The sequence below is a fragment of the Otolemur garnettii genome, unplaced genomic scaffold (genome assembly GCF_000181295.1).
Source record: "Otolemur garnettii isolate 467f Iridium unplaced genomic scaffold, OtoGar3 scaffold00068, whole genome shotgun sequence".
Classification (NCBI taxonomy): Eukaryota; Metazoa; Chordata; class Mammalia; order Primates; family Galagidae; genus Otolemur; species Otolemur garnettii.
The window spans coordinates 5,109,797-5,137,749 of NW_003852463.1; the positions used below are offsets into that span (position 1 = coordinate 5,109,797).

Genomic DNA, 27,953 nt, shown 5'->3' on the forward strand with positions numbered 1-27,953 from the left:
CCCCCCCCCAAACAAAACTAACAAAACAACTTTGACCTTATGTGCTAAAAGAGCATACCTTTCTACCTTCTGTGGCCTAGGATATGGTTTGTTCTAGCAGACACTGAAGGCCACTTCATATAAAAGCTGTTTCCTAGACTTCTGGTTGAGGGTGGCATGGAGACAAGAGTAGTCCTGCCACATGATTCAGTGGGTTATACTTCACTCCCTGTTGAAGGACAGATGTTCTCAGATTGGGTCAAAAAGGAGCATTCGCTGTTTTATGTTTGAATTAGATCCAGGTAAAACTTTTCAAAATGTAGATCCATTGACATTAGAGACATTCTAGCCTGAAGGCAAGAGGCAGGCAAGGTGATTGCTTAAAAGTATCTGAGTCTGGATTCCAGGACAGCTTGAGGTATGGAACAGTGAATCAGAGGACCAGTCAGCTCAGTTAGACAGCCTTTGTGATGAGCTCTTATCTGGATAGTCTCCAAGTTTGGCTGACCTTTTCACTGAAGGGCCCTGAGTTTGTGAAGGCTAAGCCCAGCCATGCTGCACTGTCAGCATCGTCTCGGCATCACCAGGGCTTCCCCATGCCCCCATTTCACTGTCATGAAGGCATAGGTAATGCTGACCTGACCAATAACAGAGGTATCTGAAGCCCAGCACTGGAGCCCTGAGGGGAGCCAGCAGCATCTTCTTTTTCTAAAAACACAGCTTACCTGTCAGAGTGCATCCCAGAGACGCCTACTCTGTCCCTTGCTATCCAATCTCCATCTTCTTGATGGGGAAGAGCTCTGAGCCCCACATGCCAGAAACAGGGGAGCCAGCAGCATCCTTCCAGATGTGTCTGAGTCCTCAGCACCTTCTGTCAGGAATATAGAACCTGGGCTCTGGGCTTTGGTCATTTGCTGATTTCCATTACCCATCTTCCTACCAGGCCTCTGGCATCCACTCATCTTCATTTGAATGAGGGGAGGAGAGTATGGTGAAGTCAAAAGAGAACAGGGTCTGGAACCAGATGGGTTTAAACCCAGACTGCCCTTCACCAGCTTTGTAGCCTGGATCAAGTCAATCAGTTTCCTGAAGCCTCAGTTTCCTCACCTGAACAATCAGGATGCTGGAGCCTTCACTGTGGGGCTGGGGAGAAGGGCCCAGCACAGCACTGGGCAGCCACTGCAGTTGCACATCATTTGTTGATCGAATGATGTCTTTCTTCAAGGTCTAACTCAGAATCTTAGGCCTCATAAATGTGGACCCAGGATTTCACAAGCATCGAACACGTACATTTCCCATCACATTGGCATTCCTTGTCAGTACCCTGTATTGTGTTTGCCTTAACAGCTGATTACCTGTCTGTGCATATAGGTCTGTATCTATGTATATTTCACTTGCATTCATGTTTTTCATGAATACAAACATGACTGTGTGCCTCTAGCAGATAGGGCCTTGTCTTATGTCTCCCAAGTATCTTCCCTTTCATGTCCAATTTCAATTCTTACTCACTTTGGGGCACCAGTAAATACTTGACAAGTAACTGTGTTTATCTAGTAAGAGGGAATCAGATTCTAAGTCTGTAAGAAAGAATGCTAGGCCCATTTATTCCATACAGTCCAATTCCTGGGTAGCAGGAGAATGGAAAAATTACCTACTAACTCTTAGGTTAGAATTCACTGGACTTTGCTAACAAAGTATGCATCAAGGGTGACCAGAAATAAGCACTTCTTGGGCTGGCAGGAGTCAGAGGGTTGAAGGGTTCTTTCAGCCCAGTTGGGGTCCTGGAGATGGACATAGAGATACTTTTCCTTCACTCACCTGCCACCTTCTCCCTTTCTTCTTTTAAGCTATTTTTGGCCTAGATGATCACAGTAGTTAATACCTAATGTAGAACTTGGGAAAAGTCAGAAGTGTGTGAAGAGAGGATGATAAGCTTCCCTCATAATCCCACCTCCCAGAGTCATAAGCTTTCTCTATCTGAATGCCCCAGGCAGGGCGCGCCCCACTCTGGTTCAACTGCCTCCACCTATTCAGCAAAGCAGCAGCAGCACAGTCATGATGTCTCCTCTCTCATTGTGGGAGTCTCATTCAGTGATCGGTGAGTTTGGGTTCTGACTTCAAGCCTGAGGTTTGGATCAAATGCTACATTGTCCTTGCCCAGAGCTCACCTATGGGGCCTGGGCCTGGGGCTTTCAGAGGCTGGCACTGCCAAGGGGGCCCTTGGCCATGGCAGGCAGCTGGGAAATGGCAGCTTGCACTGTCTTTCCACCTTGGGCCCTGGGTGCTGAGTGATACAGTCTATTCTTGTTGGACACCCCCCACTGAAGTGGCAGGTGACAGCACCTACATCCTCTAAGGGCACACAGAGCTTAAGCAGATTTTAACAAAAAGTCAGACAACTTAGGCATCTGTTACTCCCCTTATAGACCTTTCTTTCCTTTTATAGCCACCAGGAATGATCCATAGAAATGCGATTCCATACTCCGGTGGTTACATGTACTTAGTCTTCAGTGGGACAGGGAAGACAATGCTCTGTGACAGCGAGCGTGTTTCATGATTTGCAAGCCCCAGCTCCCCTCCTACCAGGCTGAGTCCTGAGCAGGGTCTGTGCTGAGGAGGGTCAGGAGTGGAGGAGGTGAACTGGTGGTGCTGAGAGGGAGCTCTAGGGTCCCCTGAGCACACTGCAGGGTCTAGAGTGAGGGGAAGAGAGGGAAGGAGAGGGGAGGGGTGCTCAAGGGAAGAGGTGAGAGACAAAAGAGGTGAGGCTGGACTTGCAGGGGTGGAGGGTTGCCATGCACATGTGTGGTGTGTGTAATATTTCCTTTTCTCTGTCTCTCCACCATCATGGTTGGATTTATTAGTGTGAGGTACAGTCAGTTGCTGGGATTTGCTCCAAAATAGGCAAAGGGGCCCAGGCATTGGGTTATATACCAAAGAATGCATAGTTTAAGAGGTGATGTAGGCACTCGGACCCCTGCCACCTAAATCACCTTACCTTGGCATGAACAGCTTCGGGATCTGTCTCCCCAAACCACGCTGTGAGGTCCCCTCAGGCTTCACTCACCTGTGGGACACCAGGGCTCGACAGTGCTGCTTTGTTAGGACAGTGCTGTCCTAACTCCTCACAATTTGCCATTAGTTGTATTTATTTCAGCTAACATTTATTCAGCACCTACCTGGCACCAGGCCCTGTGACAACAAGGAAGATAGGTAAATGCCAAAGGCACAGGCATTGGCTTCGAGGAGCTCAGGGCAACAGGTTGTTGCTGTCAGGCTGCAAGAAGAATGGAAGAAGTGAGTAAAGTGATGTGACAGCCCAAGAAGGGGGCCTGGGGATGGGCTTCCGGAGGTGGGGACACCTGAGGTGAAGAGGAAAGGGTACTCCTGGCAGACACCTGCACTCACAAAGAATCTGCCTTGTACCTCTGGGTCCTGGAGGGCAGGGCAAGCACTGAGAGGTCCTGGGGGTTGTGGGTGTCAGCTGAGAGTCTGGAGTGTACCCTACAGGGTGACCATCCTCAGCCAGAAGAGGCTGGGCACAGAGAGAGGCACAGCCCCTGGCGGAGGGCCTCCAGGAACTTTTTAACATGGAGCATGTATTTGGTTTGACAAAGCAAATTCATATTTAAACACTTTTTTTTGCTGATATATAATGGCAGTATATAATTTGGGGATACATGTGGTCATTTAACACATTGATATAATTTGCAAAGATCCAATTAGTGTACTCGAGATATCTATCATCTTAAATATTTGCCTTTTATTTATGCTAAAACTATTTGAATTCTTCTCTTCTAGATATTTTGAAATATGCAGTTGATTATTATAAACTATAGTCACCCTACTGATTATCAAACACTAGGTCTCACTTCTTTTCTCAAGCTCTATATTTGTACCCATTAATCAGCTTCTTTTCATTCTCACCCACCCCTCTTTCTGGAGATTTAAAATTTTATATTTGGAAAACATGAAAATAAAACCTGCCATTTTTGTAATAGAGTCTAAATTTGACTAAGTTTTAGCTGGAAGAGCAGGAATTTTAAAAAAAGGTTAAGGAACACTGCCCCAGGTGACAGGGATGGATTTTTATCAGGGCAGTGAAAAGTATGGGCCAGATTTGCATTTTTAGTACAGGGACTCTAGTGACTGGATGGTAGACAAAAGAGAGGAGGGGCTGCGGGTCAGACCGTTAAAAGATGGAGAGAAGGAGGTGTGATTCAGGGCATTGTGCTCCAGGTGGGGAAATATTTAGGACATAAAACTGGAGACCTTGGAGACCAAGTAGATGTTGCAGGGCAAGAAGAGGAGTCAAGGCTCCCTCTCAGGGCACTGGTGTAGTGACTGGTTGGTGGGGGGTGTGGCACTAGGTGAGCAGGAGTGACAATTTGTTTGCAGGTTGATTTCAAGGTGGTTGCAGGCAAAGGCCCCGGAGTGTTTTTAATGTCCAGTTCACAGTCTGGTGGGTGGTCAAGAAGGACTAGAACACACAGTCCTGACTCTTTCTCCCTCATAGCCCAGCCTGACTTCATGCTGACAGCAGGGGACAGGAGGCCCTAAGGGATCGTGCCTCCAGTGCTTTTTGGGGTAATCAAGGGGTGTCAGGTACCTGTTCTCATTATACGGGGCACCATGGCTTACCCTGCTCCTTGCTTCTCACCTCTGCCAGAGAGCTGAGGGTGGCTGGAAGCCTGGGGTCTTTCAGGCCAGGATCACTCAAAAGCCCCCAGGGCAGCAGCCACACCTCAGGTGTGGGGTGGGGAGGGCCCTCTTGAGTGGCCCTGGCATCAGGCCACTTTCTCTTTCCTCTCCTTCATTAAAACTTGCTGATCTGGTGCCTGTCCTGGCCCTGCTCAGCTGGCTTCTGCAGTCAGAGATTTGACAGTTTCATGGCACAGGATAATGGCTTACAGATAATATACTTGTCTCCAATACTTCTCAGGGCTATTTTCATTTTAATTAAGGGGAAGCCTCATAACCGGAGGAATGGTGCTTTAATCGTGGAACTTTAATACTGACAGATGGGAATTATTTTGTTCAGTGTATAACTTATCTCAAGAATGGACATCTGCTTTCTTGCATGAGAATGCCATGGGCCACTTCTGGGGCAAAGGATTAATCCTATTAATTGACACCAAAAAATAGCTCAGATTCTGAAAATTCAAATCTTATGGCCATGGGGTAGCCTCGGACCTCCATGGCAGGGGCTACTGGGGAAGGGAAGGAAGCTTGAAAAGAAACAACTTATCTAGCTGCAGGATTGGTCCTCTGGGAGGGCAGTAGAGGTATGTTGGCAAACCCCACCTGGGACTCATTGGACAGAGGCAGCATCAAAGGTGGCTGTGACCCTGTTGTCATTAAAATGAAAACCATTGGAAGAAAGAGCCCAGCAGTTAGAAGCAACCTCAAAGTCCCTAATTAAAAGGCTGAACATCTGGACTGGACTGGGGACCATCTAGGCACTGAAGTGCTGAGCCTTGGACCCCCTGGCTTATACCTTAGTGAGTGTGCAGATGTCCTGGACTCCCACAGGCACATTGTACCTGCCAAGATGAATTCTCCTGGCCCCTTATTGGTGGGACAAGTCTCCCCAAGTGGTTCCACTCTGGACAGCCCAGGGTGAGGTATGTAGCTGAGCTGGCTAGTAAGCCCAGAGCCATAGGCAGGGGGCAGGCCGGGGATGGGGTGGTCAGGGTCAAGGATGCTGCCAGCCCTGGGTGAGCTAGCTCCTAACAGCTCTGGGTCTGGACAACAGGGTGTCCAAGTGAAAATGGAAAACTATCACTTTAAAAAAAAATTCTGGCAATTAACTCTTTGAAGACCTTGATCCGCAGGATTTTTGGAGTAGTGACTCACCCTTATTTGTAAGGTATTAACAATTTTACATTCCTTCTTCAGTACTACTGAATGACCTATTATCCAGGTATTAGCTGGGGGCTTTCCCCTTGAACTCCAGGTGAAATTATCTTGAGCCAACCAATTTGTGGCCTGTGCAAATTTAAAACTCTCCCACTTTCCTGGAGTGTGATATTCTTCAGGCTGCTCTGCCTCTTGGTCTGTATCCAAAATTCACTCATAGCAGCATCTGTGAGTTTGGTAGCTGTGAGTTAAGTGTTTTGGGGTCTCAGGAAAGGAGACCTTTGCAGCCCAACAACTTGTGATCCACTCTGGGCTCACACATGGAGTTCCTCCCTGCAGGAGCAGCATCCTAGCTCTGAGGCCTTGCACCCAGCACCCAGCAAAGGGGTTTTCCAATTCTTTTCTCTAAAAGGTTCCCAATTGTAAAGATAATGAAGCTCTCTACCTTTTTTAAAGATTTAATTTGCTGGCTCGGCACTTATGGCTCAGCGGCTAAGGTGCCAACCACATACACTGGAGCTGGAGCTGGTGGGTTTGAACCTAGCCTGGCCTGCCAGACAACAACCAGAAAAAAAAAATAGCCAGGCATTGTGGCGGGAGCCTGTAGCCTGTAGTCCCAGCTAGTTGGGAGGCTGAGGCAAGAGAATTGCTTAAGCCCCCAAAGTTTGAGGTTCCTGCGAGCAGTGACACCACTCTACCCAGGGCAACAGCTTGAGACTCTGTCTCAAGAAAACAAACAAACAAAAAAGGTATAATTTGCTTTTAACAAAACATTCTTTTCAAATCCATTTTAAAGAATTGCCTGACGGTCCTTATAATAAATCAGGGTAAGAGTTGTGCTGGCACAGACAAGGCTCTGATGTTTCTTGTGTTTGTATTTTCCAGTTTCCACCTGCATGTTTGAGGCTGTGTAGATGTGGCCGATGCCCCTGAGAGTGGAGCAGTGGGTCCAGACTGAACACTGAGAGGGAGCCTTGGACAGGGCTGGGCCAGTCTCCTGGTGAGTAGATAGCAGAGGGCGGTGGAGAAGGGCGGTGATGCACATGTTTAGGTTGGATCCATCACATGAGGTTGAGCTTCTGGACACTCAGGTCATTGCCAAACTCCTTGTATCCTGCTGACTCAGCAGCTACCAGGACTCCAAAAGTCCTTAGTCTACTCCACCTCTTCTACCCAGCAGAGACAGAAGCCTCTCTATGGCATCCTATGGTCACTCTGACCCCAGCAGAGAGAACTCACCACCTGACAAGGCAGCCTATTCCATCTTCCCTCACTGAGCAGCTTTTGCTGTTAGAAAGTTCTCCCTCGTGCCCTCAACTAAAATCCATCTGCCTGTAGCAACCACCTGGTTTCTTAGTTCTGGCCCCCAGGGTTCTGGGGAATCAGCCTAATCCTTCTTCCACATGGCAGCCCAGCAGATGTTCAGGGACACTATGATGGAGTGGAGAAGTGCAGGATCTGGGGCCAGAGACAGACCGGCTCCAGTCAGTTGAATCCTGACTCCAGTGTTATCTGGGTGACCTTGGGCAAGTTAGTTAACCTCTCTGTGATTCAGTTTCTTTTTCTGTAAAACTGGGACAATAATATTTACCTCATAGATGGTCTTGGAATGAAAATAAACCATAGAGTTGCCTGGTGATGTTTTGTCACCAATTCTCTGTCACCAACCGGCTGTCCTATAATTCAGTTCAATTCCGACATGAACTATCTCCGAGTGAAGGGCACACTGTTAACTACCACAAGTTAAAGAACAAGGTTACCAGTGAGACTGCTCACACTTCAGACACCAGCCACAAGCAGGGTCCCTAGGCCATCTGTACTTCTGACTGACCTAAATAAATTTAGGGATTTTATCATGATCCCTCTTCAGGCTCAATAATTCATTAGAATGACTAAAAAAACTCACAGAAAGTACTGGACTTATAATCATAGTTTTATCATAAAGAACCCAACTCAAGAGCACCCGCACAGAGATGCTGCAAAGCTCAGGGTCTGGGGTACACAGAGCTTTCACGCCCTCTCCTAGCATATTAGTATGTTCACAAACAAGGAAGCTCCCCCAAGCTTATGTCTACAGTTAGTTTTTTTTTTTAATCAAGGACTTCATTACAGAAATCCTTGCCACTTGATTGAACTCAATCTCCAGCCCGTCTCCCCTCCTTGGAGGCTAGGTGTGGAGTTGAAGCACAGCCTCCTGGCCATGTGCTTAGTCCTTTTGGGATGTCCTGGTCTTCCTTTGAAACCATCTAAGGTCCCACCAAGAGTTGCCTTGTGAGCATGAACTCAGGTTTGGTTGAAAAGGGCTCATAAATGACAAAAGACACTCCTACTGCCTTTGGGACATTATAGAAATCCCAAAGGTTTTTGAAGTTCTGTTCCAGAAGCCAGGGACAAAGCCCAAGTATATTCTTTTTTACACCATATCTGACCCAGCAAATGCTTATCTCTGATCTTCAGCATCCTGCTTAGCCTCTCTGTGATCCCCAGATTGACATGTTTCCATTATCTGGTTGAAAAACTGGGCATTCTCAGTCTTTGTCTGGATGTTCTTCTTTTTGTTGATATAGCTCAAGAGTAGATTAGTTTTTTTTTCTAAAACACACAATTACAGTGTTTTAGTGTGTACCTATTAGAATTGAATTACAAGCCTCTCGTTACTTGAATCCCTAATGCCAAGATGTTTCTAGCTTCTAAGTAACACACAGTAAGAGTAAATAGTTAATAGCACTTGCTTTGTACTAGCCCCCATTTTAAGTACTTCACATACATTAACTTTGCTAATCCTCAGACCCACCATTCAAAGAACTTAAACTGTTATAATCTCCAGTTTATAAATGGAGAAACTAAATCACAGAGCAGGTAAGTAACTAGCCTAGGATCGCGTAGCTAATAAGTGGCATAGCAGAGATTTGAACCCGGACAGTTCTGTTCCAGAGTCTGTGCTTTTCACCACTAAGTATAATGTAGTTATGCTACACTAACTTTGATCACCTATGTGGTTTGGGAAGGGAAGGAAGAAGCACAAAAGGATGCCTATGGCTCAAAATCCAAAGGGTTTTCTCAGGCTGCTGTTGTCATGGGGATGGAGTCAGGACTTCCATTCCTATGTCACCCCCACTGGAACACCTCTGGAACAGCCCTCTGGGTCCCGACTCTAAAGAGGGAAGGCAGATGCAAGGGCATGGTGGTGTAGGTGTCTGTCCATCAGGCCCAGAACTTCTGCGTTCCTCGCGCTTCAGGGAGGGGAAGGCTGCTTCACAGCCATCATGGACTCCTTTCTGGGAAATGCAACCATTCCATGGGGAAGCAACAAGGATCAGCTATTTCCTGCCTGGATAGAAAGGATTTACTCCTGGAAGCTCAGCGCCAAGCTGTGCTGGTCAAAACAACCTCATTCCCAGAGAAGCTGAGAGTTTGGATGGTTCTGGAGCTTATGGGGCCTGGAGTCCTAGGGAAGGCAATAAGCTCACTTCTCTGTGCTCACATCCAGTGCACTTACTGTGGGTGAGGGTCACTTTTTGTTGTTTTAAAAATAACACCAAGGATTCAGGGCTCTGAAAGTGCCAAACAGAATTATTTGCCATGATGAGTCACTGAAGAGGGAAGAGGTGGTATTCAGTGGGGTGATGTCTCTGGAGGAATTTTGGTCTTCCGGGTTGCCTGACCAGGAGCATGTGGGTAGGGACCGTACATCTGAGTGGCTCTGATGTAGTCACTGTTTGACCTTGTCATCCCTTCTGACCTCCAATGCCCAGGAATGAAGCTGGATGGGGGCATGATAGAGGTGAAGTATGTCAGCTAACCCCACACACTTGGAATTGACTTGAACCCAAAAGGCCAATCTCAGTTGCTCCTGTGTGTTCTTTGCAGTTGTTCTTTTGCCATCTGCCTCAGGGGAGAGCCCCTACAGCAGCGGTTCTCAACCTACGGGTTGAGACCCGAACAACCCTTTCACAGGGCTTGCCTAATATCAGATATTTACATTATGATTCATAACAGTAGCAAGAATTACAGTTATGGATTTAATTTTTAAAATTATAGTTATGAAGTAGCAACAAAAATAATTTTATGGTTGGGGAGTCACCACAACATGAGGAACTGTATTAAACAGTCACAGCATTAGGAAAGTTGAGAACCACTGCAGAGGAAAGCAGGAAGGTCCCTTACTCCAGGAAACCCAGATCCTCCATCCTTCTGCCTGTACTATGTGAATTTTTCTGTCTCCAATTCAGATAAGGCATACAGTATCAAAGCCGGAAGGGACCCCAGAGGTCATTCTGTTTACTCCCTCATTTAAAGATGGACAAAGTGAGACCCAGAGAGAAGAAATGACTTGTCCAAACCCATGTGGCCAACAAGTGGCAGATAGGGGCAAGACTGCAGGTCTCTGATTTCTAGTCCAGAGCTGATTCCCCCAGAAACTTCGCTGACAGACCCAATCACTCTTTCTCCATTTAGATGAAAGGAATGGGTCTGTATATAAATGTTACTAAGTACAGCCACAACCTTTCTAGCAACCTGCCAAGTCTATTTCAAAATCTTCCTTTGGAGAATTTTTGTTTTGGCTGTCACTTCCACCAGACTCTTTCCCCCAACCCCCAGACCCTCATCTCCATCTTCTGCTGCCAAATATCTTACCAACAAGACTAGTAAGTGTGGGGCTGATTAGGAGAAATGTGGTAAGGGCTTTCATAAGATGACTAATTAGCAGAAGAATTAAGATCAGAGGTCTTGGTTGGACAGCCTTGTAGAAGAGGGTCGTGGTGGCATTTGGAGCACACCTGCGAACTGTTAAAAACTTTAGACAAATTAAATTTAACAGAGTTTAATTCAGCAAAGAATTATTAGCGAATTGGGAATCCCCCCCAGAACCAGAATAGTTTCACAGTGATTGTGGGTTGGACACGGTTGGATAACATTCATGGACAGGAAAAGGGAAGCAACATACAGAAAACAGAAGAGAGGTACAGAAACAGATGGATTAGTTAGGGTTGGTGTTTGCCCTACAAGAACAAGGTTCAAATATTTGGCCACCTGTGATTGGCTGAGATGGCAACTTTTTATTTTATTTTATTTTTATTTTTTGAGACAGGAGCCTCAAGCTGTCCCCCTGGGTAGAGTGCCGTGGCATCACAGCTCACAACAACCTCCAACTCCTGGGCTCAAGCGAGTCTCTTGCCTTAGCCTTCCAAGTAGCTGGGACCACAGGGGCCCGCCACAATGCCCGGCCAATTTTTTTTTTGGTTGCAGCTGTCATTGTTGTTTGGTGGGCCAGGCTGGATTCGAACCCACCACCTTGGGTGTACTTGGCTGGCGCATTAGCCACTTGAGCCACAGGCGCTGAGCCAGCTACTTTTTATAAGAGTTTGTTTGCACGTGAAGTTGGGTTACAGTTCACTATATATGTAGAGTCCTTTACACTGCATTTAAAATATGTCAGGAGACAGCTTTAGGCTAAACTTATTTAACATTTCCCAGGTGAAGTGTACTGTGGAAGGAGGGCATGGACAGCTATGGCATGGGGCATGAGTGTGGGACACATAGAACTTTGTGTCTCCTTTGTCAGGCATGTTAGAAATAACCAACACCTGGATGGACTCCTACCATTACATGTTACAGCCATCCTCATCTAGCCCCTGACATTTCAACCCTGGCTGCTCATTAGAGTCACCCAGGAAAAGGACTCAGCCAGCAAGGAGGAGGCTAACGTTCTGTAAGGCTTCTCTGGATGTTAAAGGGGGCATAACGCAGTCTTAAGGGTCAAGTGGTGATGATAAACCAAGGGACACTGGTTTGGGCAAACTCCCTCCCACAGTTGAGAAGTGAAGGCTGGAACTGGCACTTCATTCTTTAGAAAGGCTCCAATAGAATAATAGAAGACATTCCTTTCTTTATCACTCATGCCTCTCAAAAAGCATGCTCGAGTAGAAAAAAACATGTGACTTTTCCCTAGTTTGACTCTCCAAAGGCTGCCCTGGTCCACACTCCAGAGATCAGGTCTAGACAAAATATGTATCAGGGGCAACATGGCACGATGCAAACAGTATTTGGTCTTTGTTTATCCATATATTTCTAGTGGGGTTTAGGAGAACGTAATTTTCCATTAATAAGAGTTGCATGCTTCTTTGTAAACTTAGAATAAGAATTTCATTCATCAATAAGACATGATTTACAAATCATGGGTGCTGCACACCTGAGCAGGTCCTGTGATTCACCAAAAATTCCTTTCAAAGGGCCAAACCAAAGTTCAAGTTGTAAAGAAAAACAGGGAGCAAAGTGTATCCCGCACTTGAGCGGTTCCTGTTCCTTTTCTGTAGTACCGTTAGCAGTTCCTATTTAGTGATAGTGTTCTTTTGTGCATTCCCCACCATAATGTGTGAGGAGGCTTATTAGAGAGTTTACATTTTAGATGAAGTGCTAATTCACAGAAAATAGCTTTCCACTATGCAGGTACGCATCACAGAAATGCTCAATAAAGTCCACAGGCTATGTTTCCACTGGAGGAAACAGCTACTCTAGGCCAAGCGTGACCAGTTAAAGGCTGGCCGCTTAGTTGGAGAAGGTTGCGGCACAGGTGAGCGGGTCCCATGCTTTGACTTAATACGTCCCCGCACCAGCCCCCCCTAGAGATTGACACATGGAGCAGCAGCTGAGGGCTCGGCTTCCACCCTCTCGGGAATAGCCGCATCCCATTGTGGACCCAAAGAAACCCAACTCTCAGCTCTAGGAAGCGTGTACTCCCAGATGGGAAACACCCACCTGCCTGCGCACCCAATTCTCTGCAGGGTTCCAGGAGCGGATTGCAAACCCACCAGGAAAAATGAGTGACGAGGCGGTCCCCGAGGCTGCCTCCCCGCCGCCCCCGCAGGGGCAGCATTACTTTGACCGCTTCTCTGAGGACGACCCGGAATACATGCGCCTCCGCAACCGCGCTGCGGACCTGCGACAGGACTTCAACCTGATGGAGCAGAAAAAGCGCGTCACCATGATCCTGCAGAGCCCGGTGAGTGGCCGGCCCCGCCCGGCGGGAGGAAGGGGCGGCGAGGATTCTTCGGGGTGGACCTGAAAGATGAACAGCCTTCTCTTCCTTGCTCGGGGTCGGTAGCGCTTTAAGCCCAGTGAGCAAGGTGGATCTGGGTGAGCCTACTCCCCAATCACAGGTGGATGCCAGAAAGTGGTTTGTGAGCCAGAGTTCGGCTTGGTGATGGAGGAAGGTGGGACTGGAGCCCCCCACCACTCCAGCCTTCTGTGCCCCCTCTGAGCCTCAGTTTCCAGCGTTCACCTCCCTCCTTCCCGAAAACTCTAGAGATGAATGAGGAGACAGTCTTGTGAGCTGGGGGCCAGCACCGGGCGCCGCGTGGAAGGCTTGGGGGTCCCTTTATAGACGACCACAGAGTGAGAACGAACGCCCCCTATGGCCTTGACGTGCGTGGGATGGGGTGAGGGGGTCGAGAAGCCCCAAGAGGTGGGGAGAATAGGGGGCTCAATAAGGTATGGGATGGGCTGGGGGATGGAGAGAAAGGCAGATCACCTGCTGTCCCTCCAGACTTGAGGCTAGTTGCTCCCTGCCTGGCGTGGGCAGGGAGCTCCTCCTTGAGACAGGAATGCCTTGAGAAGGCCAGAAGGTGGGCCTAGAGGACCACTGGAGAAGGAAGATGATGCAGGCCCTTGGGTGGGGAGGGAGGCCAGTGTGGAGGGCAGCAAGGTGGTGTCTGAGGGTATAGAGCTTGGAGGTCCTCAGGAAGCAATGCATGATCCTTAACAGTTAGGAAGCCTGGGGCTGGAGGTGGCATCTCCAGGTACTTGCCAGGATGGGCTCAGGAGGTTGCGCCCAGCTCTGCCTTGGGCACAACACCACCACTGCATTTTGGGAGACCCTGGATGAGAGTGCAGGGAAAATGTCAGGCCTTGCAGAGCAAGGGAGGATGGGCCTGGGGTCTTGGCTAGGGTGACCAGATTTTAACATCAGTAAGGTGGGACAACATGGCTGGGGGGCGGGGCGGGGCGGGGGCTGACAACAATGCAAACTTTGATAAGCAGTTCTCGATAATCACTTCTCACCAATTATTTGTTATTATTACACTTAACATTATAAAATTAACAAAAATAATATAAAACTCATATTCCAGCAAAATAGCTGAAAACCGTATATTCCCTTCTTGTTCTCCCGCCTGTTCGTGCATTCTTTCCAAAAATCGTGACTTTTTAAAAATGCTGCGGGACGCGGGACAAATTGTTGAAAAGCAGGACGTCTGGTCACCCTAGTCTTGGCAGCCTTGTGTTGGGGAGCCTGGGGCAGGTGCTTTGGCAGGTGCTACAAGCATTGGGATGAGGCACCCTGGCAAAACCTCCAGAATGTGACTAGGATGTGTGGCAGAGGGGGTAGGAAAGGGCAGAGTTAGACAGCACCAGCCTAGGTTTGTGGCATCAGGCAGGGGCTGAGGGAGATCCTGATGCCTTCTGTCCTTTTATAGGTTGGCCAACATGTAAGCAGATCCCTGTTTTTCAGGAGTATGTCCTGCTGCCACCCAGTGGGCAGGATGCCTTGCTTTTGGCCTGGTAGTCTGAAAAGCCAGTCTTAGAGTTGGACATCGGAAGAGGAAATGACCTGAGAGGTCATCAGATCCTTTTGCACTTCCTCCTCCCTCTCATTAAACACATGAGGAAACTAAGGCCCATAGGAACCATAGGCATGGCTAATGCAGAGGGGAAGAGGAGCACTTCTTCACTCAGTTTTGCTTTTAAAAATGTCTTTAGTTACTAAAGTGAAGTCCTGCCAGGTTTGATGGGGGAGGGGCCTTGGCCATCACACAGACACAGGAAGGGCTTGGAATCTGGATTAGTGCCCACAGGGCAGGAGAACACAGGATTCATTCCCACCCTGGGGCTCCTTGTTGCATCTTACACAGCAATCTGGGGAGGCTTCCAAGGTCCTAGGAGAATTGCCAGTGTCCCCTGGCATCATGGATTCTGGTGTTGGGGGTGTATGGCCCTGACCTAACTGACTGGGGTGGGGGGTGGGCACTAGGAAGAGCTCATTATTTGGTGACTGGTCCGAGGGGCCCTGTGAGAGAGGTTTTGGGGGGGTACAAGCCCCTGGGGGGCCTGCTTCAGTCTTTCAGGGAGGAGCTGGAAGGCCTCATCCAGGAGCAGATGAAGAAGGGGAACAATTCCTCCAATATCTGGGCCCTGCGACAGATTGCGGACTTCATGGCCAGCACCTCTCACGCAGTCTTCCCGACATCATCCATGAGTATGTGGTTTCTGGGGAGCTGCCAGGAGCAGAGGTGGAGGAGTGGGGTGGGGAGGAGAGGAGAGAGACAAGAAGCAGTTGGTTGCCAGGCTACCAGGCCATGGCACGGCTGTATCATCAGGCCTTGGGGAGCTCAGCAGTAGCCAAAGGGGTACCTGGCTTTGCTTCTGATGTTGTTGGGAATTAAAGATCCACAGATGAATTATCCCTGATACCAGGCATGGGAGGGGCAGAGGTGACTTCAGGGGATGGGAAGAAGCCATAGAAGCTAACCTGACTCCAAAGATGAGGGCCCAGAGGAGCCTGGCTAGCCACCTTCCTGGGCTGTGAAACTGTGCCCACAACCTTTACGAAACAAGCTTTGGAAAATATTCTCCCCTCAACAAGATTAATACAAGATTGTGCATACATGTATCCTTCTAGCCCTTTTTTCTTAACATATAAATTATGCAAATAAAATGTAATTATATCATACTTACAATTTAAATAATTTAACATATTTTGAGTAAATTCTCATGTAAAATATGGTTCTACAAAATAAGTTTTGGTAGATACGTTCTGTTTAATCAATTTACCATTATTGGACTTTTAGATAGTTTCCAACTTTTTGCTATCATGAACAACATTGCAATAAGTATCCTTGTAAATAAATCTGACAGTTTATCCATGACTATTTCCTTGAGACAAATTACTAGAAGTAGAATTGCTGTATTGAAGTATATGCATGTTTTCAAGACTTTAATGTATAATATCAAATTATATCCTTTTTCCATCCTGAAGATAGAAAGATGAATCCAATGTACATTCCGTGCAGCACTAACGTGGAGTGCTCATTTCCTCCACCCTGATCCACTGTATCTATTACCATTTGTTTCATCCTCCTGATTTGGTAGGCAATAAATACTTTGTATTTTAATGTGGGTTTATCTGATTACCAATAAGGTTAGATACATTATGTATTTTCACATACATATTGGGATGATTTTCTTTTTGTAGTAAGTTGGCTATTTACATTCTTTGCCTATTTTCCTATTAGTGTATTCTTCTAAATTTTCAAATCTTTATAAAGTAAGGCTATTTCTCTATTATCTGTCCAATGTATTGCAATTTTTACCAGTTTCTCCTTTGCTTTTTAATTTTGTTCATGGTGTTTTGTCTTATAGAATTCTTTAATTTCCAAGAAATTGAATCCATTGTAATTTTCCATTGTGTGTCATTCTTTCTCAACTGTTTGTACAAGTTTATTCTTTAAAATAACTTTAGGATTATTTTGCCAAGTTCTCCCAGCTACCTCTTTTTTTTTCTGAGACAGTCTCACTATGTCACCCTGGGTAGAGTGCCTTGGTGTCACAATTCACAGCAACCTCCAATTCTTGAGCTTAAGCGATTCTCTTGCCTCAGCTTCTCAAGTAGCTGGGACTACAGGCACCCACCACAACGCCCAGCTATTTTTTGTTGTTGTTGTTGCGGTTGTCATTGCTGTTTAGCTGGCCCTGGCAGGGTTTGAACCTGCCACCCTCAGTGCATGTGGGCAGCACCTTAATCACTATGCTGTGGGTGTCACCCCGTCTACCTTTAAAAGTTCCTTTGGGGGGGCGGCACCTGTGACTCAGTGGGTAGGGCGCCAGCCCCATATACCAAGGGTAGAGGGTTCCAACCCTCCCGGCTAAACTGCAACAAAAAAATAGCCAAGTGTTCTGGCGGGCACCTGTAGTCCCAGCTACTCGGGAGACTGAGGCAAGACAGTCGCTTAAGCCCAGGAGTTGGAGGTCGCTGTGAGCTGTGATGCCACAGCACTCTACCAAGGGTGATAAAGTGAGACTCTGTCTCAAAAAAAAAAAAAGTTATTTTTGAGATTGGGATTAGGATTACATGAAATGAATATTTTGATTTGGTGAAGGATTTACAAATGTACAATTTTATATTAGAATGTCACCTCCACAGAAGAAATGTATGTTTGGTTCACTGCTATATTCTAAAATCGTGTCCTGGACTTTGAATAGTATCTGGCATGTGGTAGGTTCTTAAAATATTTACGTGAATGCTCTGGGTGTGGTGGCTCATACCTGTAATCCCAGTGCTTTGGGAGGTTAAGGCATGAGGGTTGTTTGAAGCCAGAAGTTTGAGACCAGCAAGACCCCATCTCCAAAAAAAAGCAAAAACAGTTTAGCCAGGTGTGGTAGCCTGCACCTATGGTACTAGCTACTTCTGAGGCTGAAGTGGAAGGGTCTCCTGAGCCCAGAAGTTTGAGGTTACACTGAACTATGATAACGCCATTGTACTCTAGGCTAGTCAACAGAGACCCTGTCTCTAAAAAAGAAAAAAGGGAAAAAAGTAAATTTGCATGAATGAATCTTAAATCTTTTCAGAAATAGGATAATGTCTTCTATTCATTCAGTTTTGTTTCTGGTTATATTTCTCATTTAAGGGAAATGTTGGATATATATATTTAAAATAATCCCGTATGGAATTCTTATTTAAATTCTAACATCTTCTCAGTTAATTCTCTTGGGTTTTGTACGTGTATATAGAAAAGTCACATAATCTTCAAATAAGTATCATTTTGCTTTCTTCATTCCCAACATTTATCCTTTGGTTTCATTTTCCAGTTTTCTCATTGCATCTGTTACAACTTTCAGAACAATGTTTAATAATAGATTAGAGAATAATCATTCTTGTCTTGTTTCTGACTTTAATGGAAATGGTTTTACCATAGGAGTTTGGTATAATTATTCTTTATCGTGTTGAAGAAATATCGTTTTATTCTAGTTCACAATGGTTTTTCCTCACAAAATGGATGTTGAATTTCATAAAATGCATTCTGGGCATTTATCGATTTTTCTTTTCTTAAACAATTGGTGTTTAATTGGTGTTGTTGATGAGTTATAGTAATAGGTTTCTGAATATTGAACTCTTTTTTCATTATTAAAATAAATCATTCCTAATCTCGATGCAGTCTTTTAAAAATGCTCTTCTGGATTTGATTTTCTAGAATTGTATTAAGGATTTTGGCATTCATATTCACACATGAGATTGGTCAGCAGTTCACTTTTTAGGCATTCTCTACCTATTATTGGTATTAAGCTGTAGTCTCCTAAAATGAATCAGGGTAATCCTCCCCTGCCTCCCCCCCGACCCCTGTTGGAGTTTAAGTTAAGAGAGGAAGTATCTATTCTTAGAAGATTTATTATTCATTTACAAAGCCATCTAGATCTGGAACATTTTTAGGTATTTTTGACATTTTTTTTAATTTCAGGTTAATGTGAGGGTATAAACAACCAAGTCACAATACTTGAATTTGTTAGGTAGAATCCCTCTTGTAGTCATGTCCTGCACCCAAAAGATATGCTGTACCCCCCTACATTGTGTCCATTCAGTGAGAGCACCTTCAATCCCCCCATCCCCTCCCTTATTCCCCCTCTCCCCAGCCTGAATTGAAATGAATGCTTTTGACATTTTTTCCTTAGTTGCACCTAGAGTTTTTAAATTTATTTTGCTGCTTCTTGAATAAGTTTTGGTTGTGTATTTTATATGAAATAATCCATTTCATGGAGCTTCTCAAAATTATTAGAGTGATTCACAATTTTATTTGTAACATTTAAACTTTCTGCTGTGGATGAGATGACATCCCAGTCCCATTCCTAGTGCTGAGTATTTCTACTTTTTCTACATCAACTAGTCCAGGTATTTGTTTATTCACAGAGCTTGTCACATAAGCTGATTCTTGGATTTATGTATTGGTTCCACTATTCTTCTTAGTCCCTAATTTATTAATTTTGTTTGATATTCATTAATTACTTTTCATAACTTTTATTTGGTTATTTTGTTCTTTATATTTTTCTAGAATAGAAAATATGGATTTGTTTTTACACTTAACTCAGTAATAAAGACATTTAAGGCTATAGATTTCTTTTCTCTGAGTATGTGTGTGACCTTATCTCATGAATTTGACATATAGTATTTATTTTATTGTCCATTTCTAAATAGCTTGCATTTGCTGTTTTGACTTCATTTTTATTCTAAGAGCTTTCTGGAAGTTTATTTTTTCCTTTCTAAGCATTTGAATAAATAAATAAATGAAAGTTTTGTTAATAAGATTGGGTTTTATTGCTTTATGTTTAGAAAATATGGATTATTTAATTTCTGTGTTGGAGATTTATTGAGATATTCTTTGTGGCCTAATAATATTATTTAAAAATGATATATGGATATAGACTCTCTCTAGGGAATATTATTTAATCTATATTTTCACTTTTATTTGATTTTCTCCAAACAGAGAGCTGTATTGTCGCCTATTGTATTTGATTTCTGTTCATTTCTCATCGTATTTATGATTGTTTTTGCTTTATATATCCTTTTTTTATTTCAGGTGATTGTGAGGGTGCAAACAACTAGATCACAATATTTGCATTTGTTAGGTAGAGTCCCACTTGTAGTTGTGTCCCTTACACAAAAGGTGTGCCATATACCCTTACACCGTGCCCACTGAGTGGGAGCACACCAATCCCCTCTCCTCTCCCCCGTTTGTCCCTCCAACCTTGAATTGAATTGAGTTTTTCTCTTGTATAGGCATATATTAGATCATCTACTGGCTTCATATTAGTATTGAGTACATTGGATATTTGCTTTTCCATTCTTATGATACTTTACTAAGAAGAATGTGTTTCAACTCCATCCACGCTAATACAAAAGATGTAAAGTCTCCATCTTTTTATGGCTAAATAGTACTCCATGGTATTCATATACCACAGTTTGTTTAGGTTGTTTCCACATCTTGGCTATTATAAATTGAGCTGTGATAAACAATTTTATGCAAATGTCCTTATCATAAAATGATTTTTTTTTCTTCTGGGTAGATGCCTAGTAATGGGATTGAAGAATCAAATGGGAGTTCTAATTTGAGTTCTTTGAGGAGTCTCCATACTCCTTTCCAAAGAGCCTGTATTAGTTTGCAGTCTCACCAACAGTGTAAAAGTATTCTCCCTCTCTCCACATCTGCGCCAACATCTACAACTTTGGGACTTTATGATATAGGGTATTCTGAGTGGGGTTAGATGATATCTCAGGGTGATTTTGATTTGCATTTCTCTGATGATTAGGGATGATGAGCATATTTTCATGTTTGTTAGCCATTTTTCTGTCTTCCCTAGAGAAGGTTCTGTTCATGTTTCTTGCCCCGTGATATATGGGATTGTTTACTCCTTTTTATTGATTAATTTGCGTTCTCAGTAGATTCTAGTTATCAACCCTTTGTCAGGTTTGTAACATGCAAATATCTTTTCCAATTCTGAAGATTTTCTATTTCCTTTAATTCTTGTGTCTTTAGCTGTGTAGAAGCCTTTTGGTTTAATTAAGTCCCATTTGTTTATTTTTGTTGTTATTATGATTGCCACTGCAATCTTCATAAAATCTTACCCAGGCCGACATCCTTAAGAATTTTTCCCACATTTTCTTCTAGGATTTTTATTGTTTCATGTCTTAGATTTAAATCTTTTATCCATGTCGAGTCAATTTTTGTAAGTAGTGAAAGGTACGGGTCCAGTTTTAATCTTTTAAATGTGGTTATCAGTTCTCCCAGCACCATTTATTGAATAGGGATTCTTTCCCTCACTGTATGCTTTTGTTTGGTTTATCAAAGATCAGATGGCTATAAGAGAATGGTTTCGTCTCTTGGTTTTCTATTCGGTTCCATATAGCTATGTCTCTATTTTTGTGCTTATACCATGCTGTTTTGATCACTGTGGACTTGTAATATGCTTTATATATCTTGATTAAATATTATTCAGAGCATAAGTATTCTTTATAGCTATAGCTTTATTATGGATTATACCTTTAATCCATATAAAATTACATACAAAATAGCTTTGTATGTTTGCATTCTCTTTGTCCAAGAGAATATTGTTTTCCCTGACTTCTCCTTTGATAATAATATGATCTGTGTTTATTTATTTATTTATTATTTTTGAGACAGGATCTTGCTCCATTGTCTGAGATGGTGTGCAGTGGCATAATCATAGCTCCCACAGCAAGCTCAGACTACTGGGCTCAAGTAATCCTTCTGCTTCAGCTTCTAGAGTAGCTGAGACTACAGGCTTACGCTATCATTCCTGGATGATTTTTAAATTTTTTTGCAGTGTTAGGGGGTTCCCTGTGATACTCACACTGGTTTTTAGCCCCTGCCCTCAAGTGATCCTCCCCACTCAGCCTCCCAAAGTGCTAGGACTATATGTGTGAACTACCATGCTGGCTAATTTTTGCTTATATTTGTCTGAGTCCTTTTTTTTTTCTTTTTTTTCTTTTGGAGACAGTCTTACTCTGTTGCCCAGGCTAGAGTGTCGTGGCATCATAGCTCACAGCAACCTCAAACTCTTGAGCTCAAGTGATCTTAACTGCTTCAGCCTCCCGAGTAGCTGGAACCAAAGGCGCCCACCACAATGCCTGGCTCATTTTTCAATGTTTAGTAGTGATGGCATCTCACTGTTCCTCAGGCAGGATCTCAAGGGATCCCGCTGCCTGAGCCTCACAGATGGCTAGGATTACAGGCATGAGCTACCATGCCTAGGCTGTCTGATATACTTTAGATCTTTTATTTTTACCTGTTTTGGGTCACTCTAGAAACCTATAGCATTGTCTTCTAGCATTTTGTGGCTATAACAGAAATTTGAGACAGCCTATGTTTTATTCCATGTAGATAATCAAATTTTTTTTCTAGATGCTTATGGATTTTTTTTTCCTGTCTCATATTTCAGAAATGTTGCCAGGAAGCATATAATTGTAGGTTTGGGGATTTATTAAATGAACTTTTCCTTCCTTGTAATGTAGTAAGTCCTTACAACTTGTATACACAGGTCTTTTTTTCAGTTCAGAAAAATTTTGTACTATTATATCAATACGGATTATATGCTAGCTCTCTCTCTGGTCTTTGTCTCCCATATCTGTCCTAGTCTCTACCCTTATTTTCATGTCTCTGTCTTTATACTCTATGTTTTCTTAGGTACTTTGAATTGTTGGCTCAGATAGATCAGATTTATAAATGTGGCATTCAGCCATTTGAATTTTCATGAGGCCAATTAGAATAAGCATTTTTTAAATTTGTATTTACCATCATTACTTTATTTATTTTTAAAATTGATACATAATAGGTATACATATTTATGGGATACATGTGACATTTTGATACATGTATCAACATGTAATGATCAAATCATGGTAATTGGACTGTCACCTCAAACATTTATCATTTCTTTATGTTGGACACATTCCAAATCTTTTCTTTTAGCTATTTTGAAATATACTATAGATTCTTGCTAACTATACTTGCCCTACTGTACTAGTGAACATATTTTTCATCTAACCATATTTTTGTACCAATTGACCAACTTTTCTTTATCCCTCCTTAAGACCTAGAGCAGGGGATCAGGAACTGCTCTTGAACCCTGTGTTCTCCTCCCACCCCTCGGTTTTGTGGGCAGGTCATTCACAGAGGGTGGAGCAGGGGGTACTCTCCTTGATACAGGACAAAGAGGATATGCTGGATCCTAATTTCTTGTCTGGGAGCCCATGGAAAGGAGGAAGGGATCTCAGACTGTCCAATTTGAATTAGAAATCCTTGACTTTAAAATGTTGGTATTATTCTTGGTATCTAACTGGGCCTTTGGACCACTGCTGTCCCTGTTAACTAGGCATACTGGACACATGCCCCAAAGGTAGATGTATTGCCTCTGGAGGGCTCAGGCCCTTTGGTAGCATTTCCCTGACATGGAGTGATTCAAGGTCTTCTCTGCCTGTCTAGTGTTGGCCTAATAGCACCCAGTCCTACCTCACCTTTGTAGATCATCTCTTCATTTCAGCTAATGGCAAACATCATACAAGATATACATAACATGGTGTAGCAGCAAGGCTTTCAGAGGTGGTGGTGGTAAAAGCTTCCAAACGACATTCTGATCCATTAAAGGTTGTGGGGAGCTAGGATAGGCAGTGTCAGGAGGTTTCTAGCCAGACATCATTTTCAGCCAGAATCCATTTCTGTTGACTCTTTTATTGGTTCCTAGACACTGACTAATCCAAGTACCAGGGCTCAGATGCCCTCTTCTACCTTCCTGAGGCATGTAGGGGTGGTCATCACTTTTTTTTTTTTTTTGTAGTTTTTGGCTGGGGCTGGGTTTGAACCCGCCACCTCTGGCATATGGGGCTGGTGCCTTACTCCTTTGAGCCACAGACACTGCCCAGTCATCACTTTTAATCAAATAGACTGGATGTCAACTCCTAGACCTTTTGGGTCCTCTGGGGAGATGACCATCAAACTTTCTAGGTCCACTTTCAAATCCCTTCTATATGTTCACAAAATTCCCAGAAAGAACTATCATATAAGAACACATCTCTACATGTCCAGAGAGGAGCAGACATGCCCTGCACAAGGCCTCCAGTCCTTCAGCCAACCACAGCCACGCTGACTCCTGGGCATTTACAAGAAGTTAAGGAATTTACCTCTTGGCTGAGATATACCTGATTTTCAGTCAAGAATTTATTCTTGCATTTATTCAATGTCCATCTTCAGGGTTTATGCATAGTAAGCTTGACATTCCACAGTCCCTTCTTTATGGGTCTTGTCATGATTGTAACCAAAAGCAGTGCCATGCTTATCTAAATGAGCAGAGGACTTTATTGGCACAAATATCCATTCTCTTGGATTTTTGTCCCCCTCAGTATGGGTCAACGCTGTTTGATTCTCTGCTTGGGAAAGTCCCTTGTGCAGTTGTAGTACCAATGAAGATTTAGAGAGGCCTGGGGCAAGGAAGGGGTGGGCAAATGAGAACCCTACCTCAGAGCTGCACTGTCCCCACCCCATCTCTGCAGACTTCTCCCTGATGACGCCTATCAATGACCTTCACACAGCTGACTCCCTGACCCTAGCTAAGGGTGAGCGACTCATGAGGTGCAAGATCAGCAGCGTCTACCGACTCCTGGACCTCTATGGCTGGGCACAGCTGAGTGACACCTATGTTACGGTGAGGAGAACCTAGGACTGGGGTGGGCACTGCAGGTGGTTCCACAAAATCCCTCTGATCCTCAGCATGGCCATGGCATAGCTGGTGGCCTTTGACCAAGATACAGAGTCCTTCCAAGGCTTCTAACCACACTGATCACTGAACAGACAACCTATCTAGTATGTTCTTCTTGGGACAAGGACCAGGAATTCCTGGATCCCATATCTAGGGCTACCCTTGACCACTGTGAGATTCCTTTTGTCGCTCCATTTTCCCAGCTCCAAATAAAGGCCATATCCTCTTCATCTCTCATGGGTGGGAAGAGAGAAGGGTTCACTGGAGGAAGACTTGGACACAATAGATTTGAGGGAAGAAAGGATTCAAGCACAGTGTCCTTGCCCCTGACAGCATGTTTTGTTGTTTTTTTGTTTTTTTTTCTAGTTGAGAGTCAGCAAGGAGCAGGACCACTTTCTGATTAGCCCTAAGGGAGTGTCTTGCAGTGAAGTCACAGCATCCAGCCTGGTGAGTATAGCCAGCATCTTGCTGCCTGCTCCTTATTGAAATGACAGCCCCCTCTCTGCTCCTCCAGCGATAGGTCATTTCTAAATCAGTCACTGTTGTTCTGTGGAGTTCACAATATGGTGGGACAGAGAAGACAGTGGAACAAACTGAGTGCCCAAAGCATGAGGTGACCAAGAGACCAGACAAGAGGTGCAGGCACCAGCACAGTAGGAGGGAAGGGAGTGGACATGGGCCTGGAGTCTCTGAGCAGACTTGTGGAATGGCTGAGCCTGGGATTGGACCATAAAGATTGGAAGAGGGGACTTCTTGCATGGAAGGATACATTAGAACAAGAACCAAAGCAACATGGTCGTCTAGTGCTAGTGCCGTTAGAGATGGCTTCTGACTCCCTTTTCAGTATGGCTCCTTTTAGATGAAGTAGAAAGAAACTTCCAGAAGTTGCTTCAGTTCAGGAAAGATTTCTGGGTGGGAGGAGGAAAGCAGGACTGTTTTCTAGTCTAATTCTCAGCTGTGTGGGTGGTGGCTGCTCTGCTGTGTTCCTGTGAGTGGTGGATGTCACCTCGGGGGCTTTGGCAGGCCTTACACTTGCTCATGTGTGGAGTCCAGCTGCTCATTCAAAGTCCAGACTGATAAAGTCATAAATTATCTGGGCAGGGAAGGACCTTGATGTTGACTAACACCACATTATAGGCAGGAGAAGACACTGGTGCCTAGAGAGGGTAACTTGCACAAGGCCACCCAAGAAGGTGATGGCTAAGTCTGAACTGGGACCAAAGAGACAAGGACAACCCTGGCTCTGTCTGGTCAGGGAAGAGAGGTGAGGTAATCAGTGCTTAAAACTTACAGTGGGCAGGCACAGTGGTTCCCAGCACTTTGGGAGGCCAAGGTGGGAGGATCACTTGAGGCCAGGAGTTTGGGACCAGCCTGGGCAACATAGCCAGATCTTGTCTCTACAAAAAATAGAAAAATTAGCCAGGCATGGTGGTATGGACCTGTAGTGCCAGCTACAGGGGAGGCGACTGAGCCTGTTCAAGGCTGGAGTGAGTGAGCTGTGATTGCACTTCTGCACTGCAGCCTGGTGACAGAACATGACCCTGTCTCAAAAACAAAAACAAAAACAAACCAACAAACAAATCTCAGAGTGAAGAATACTCTGACAGAGCTGAAGGAAGCTTCAAAAGCCTGGAAAAGCCTTTCCACTGGGAGTCATAGAAAGTGGAAGGAGAGAGAGGCTGTGAGTTGAAACTGTGGTGCATGAGTGGAGTCCTCATGAGCCATCAGAATGAGCAAACTGAGACCATGTGGCAGGGAGAGAGATTTGATGGAGGTGACTTGTGTCCTCAGGAAGAGCACAGCTTGCACCAGGCCCACATGCACACAAGATCTCTGTGCATCTGGGAGGACAGGCAGGTGGCCAAGTCTGGCTCAGGTATTCAGTGTGTGGAGGTGAGTCTGGGAGGGGGTCAGGGACCAGAAGATAAATGGGCATGAAAGGGCTTGTGTGGCATTTTGACTTTATTCTACCAGACACGCAGAGCCACTGTAGTGTTTTAATCAGGTGAGTGATGTGAGCAGGTTTCTGTTGTAGAAAAATCACTGGGACATCTGTGTGGAGACCACCTGACACACAGACAACTAGTTGGGGCATTTATAGTTAGCTGGGAAGGAAATTCTGGGCCTGCAAGCTTAGTGGGCCTAGTGATCAATTGGGTTGGGAACATGTGACTGAGTTTGAGGACCTGGGGATGTTCAGGAGATGCCAGTTGTCATTTGGTTATCCTGAGTTCAGAAGTGCTGTAGGTCAGAGATACAGGTTTGAGAGTCTTGGGCATGTGATGTTTCTGGCTGCTCTGGAAGGTTGTGTAGCTACCACACTGTGCAAGGGAGCCCAGCTGATGAGGATGAGAGGATGAGGTGGAATTCATCACTTACTATGTCCTGGCACTGGGCTTCCTGTTGGAATCTGCACAATGGCAATATCCACATACCAAGCCCTATGTCCCTGGGGCTGTGCTCAAGAGTGTGTGCTTGCTTTGTCACTTGTACAAAGGCACTGTATGGAGCAGTAGCTGTGCTGTTAGACAACAGATTATACATCTAATGATAAGATAAAAAAAATCTGTGAGATCAGAGAGAGACCGTCCCAGAGAGGAATTCCAAACAGGCCACACACCCAAGGAAGTGGGGGAGCTGGGTTGAAGGGAAACCAGAGGACCACACTGGGCACTCAGGTCTAAAGTACAGAGGTAAGAGAGTTGCTGCCATCTCTAGGAGTGAGGCCACTTTTAGTCAAGTGCATTCTGTGAATTTCACTTAGAATAGACTGTTGTGATTAGGGATTTGTTGAACCTCTTACTGAGGCTTCTGCTTAAGCAAATGATGTCAGAAGCACACCCCTCCCTGACATTGGCCCTGTCACCTTCCATCTTGTCTGCCTGCGCCTTCTGGGATGGGGGGCAGTGGGCAACTTGAGGAGCTGCCCTGTGGGCTACATTCAGGATGTCATGTGTGCTTCAGTTTTAAGGGCCAAAATGTTAGTGAGTTTTAGCAACTATAATCCAGCTTATTAATATCCAGAGAACTGCTGCAGTCAATAAGTGAGCTTCATGACCCGCTGGAAGGAGATTGCACTCAAAGGATGAGGGGGTGCATTCAGTAAGAGTGTTAAGAGGAGCTTATTTCAGGGTTTGGGTTTGTGTTAGGTGATTTGAGAGAGACTTCGCAATTCACCCTGAACTGCACAGTTATGACATGGGAAATTCTATGATTGGATATTTTTTACTAATTTTTGTCCAGGAGGCAGGGGAGGGGATGGAAGGGAGCGAGGCTAAAGCTGTCATTGGTAAAGAAGCAGCAGTCTCTCTTGTTAGCCAGGAGTGGGGGTGTTGGTCATTTTTGCACTGGCCCAGTGTTGTTTTTGTCTGTGCTTAAACATGATTTTTTTTTTTTTTTAATAGAGACAGAGTCTCACTTTATTACCCCTGGTAGAGTGCCTGTGGCATCATAGCTCACAGCAACCTCCAACTCCTGGGCTTAGGCGATTCTCTTGCCTCAGCTTCCTGAGTGGCTGGGACTACAGGCATCCACCACAATGCCCAGCTATTTTTTGTTGCAGTTTGGTTGGGGCTGGGTTTGAACCTGCCACCCTTGGTATAAGGGTCTGATGCCTTGCCCACTGAGCCACAAGCACCACCCTGTGCTTAAACGTGATTAAGGAGTAGTCATTTGTCTTGTATCATAGCCACAGAGTGACCTCCTCTGATGTTGGTGTTCTGTAAAATTGTTTATGTTAAATAGGGAACAGCAAGGCTAGCCACCAGCCACCAGCCTCTCTGGAGCATGCTCGCACTCACATG

General features: G+C 44.8%; 1 protein-coding gene across 3 annotated transcripts in view; it reads left to right on the forward strand.

Moving 5' to 3' along the window:
- The window catches only part of ADD2 (adducin 2), a 103,523-nt gene that overhangs the window by 50,543 nt on the left and 25,027 nt on the right, over nt 1-27,953 (forward strand). For 2 of the 3 annotated variants that reach the window (XM_003793434.2, XM_012807390.1), the window contains exons 2-6: nt 6,721-6,835; nt 12,621-12,838; nt 14,950-15,088; nt 23,945-24,096; nt 24,517-24,597. In XM_003793434.2, the coding sequence (XP_003793482.1) occupies nt 12,656-12,838; nt 14,950-15,088; nt 23,945-24,096; nt 24,517-24,597 (555 nt within the window). In that variant the 5' untranslated portion in view covers nt 6,721-6,835; nt 12,621-12,655. The remainder of the gene's footprint in view (nt 1-6,720; nt 6,836-12,620; nt 12,839-14,949; nt 15,089-23,944; nt 24,097-24,516; nt 24,598-27,953) is intronic. The other variant, XM_012807391.2, reaches the window with a different exon arrangement.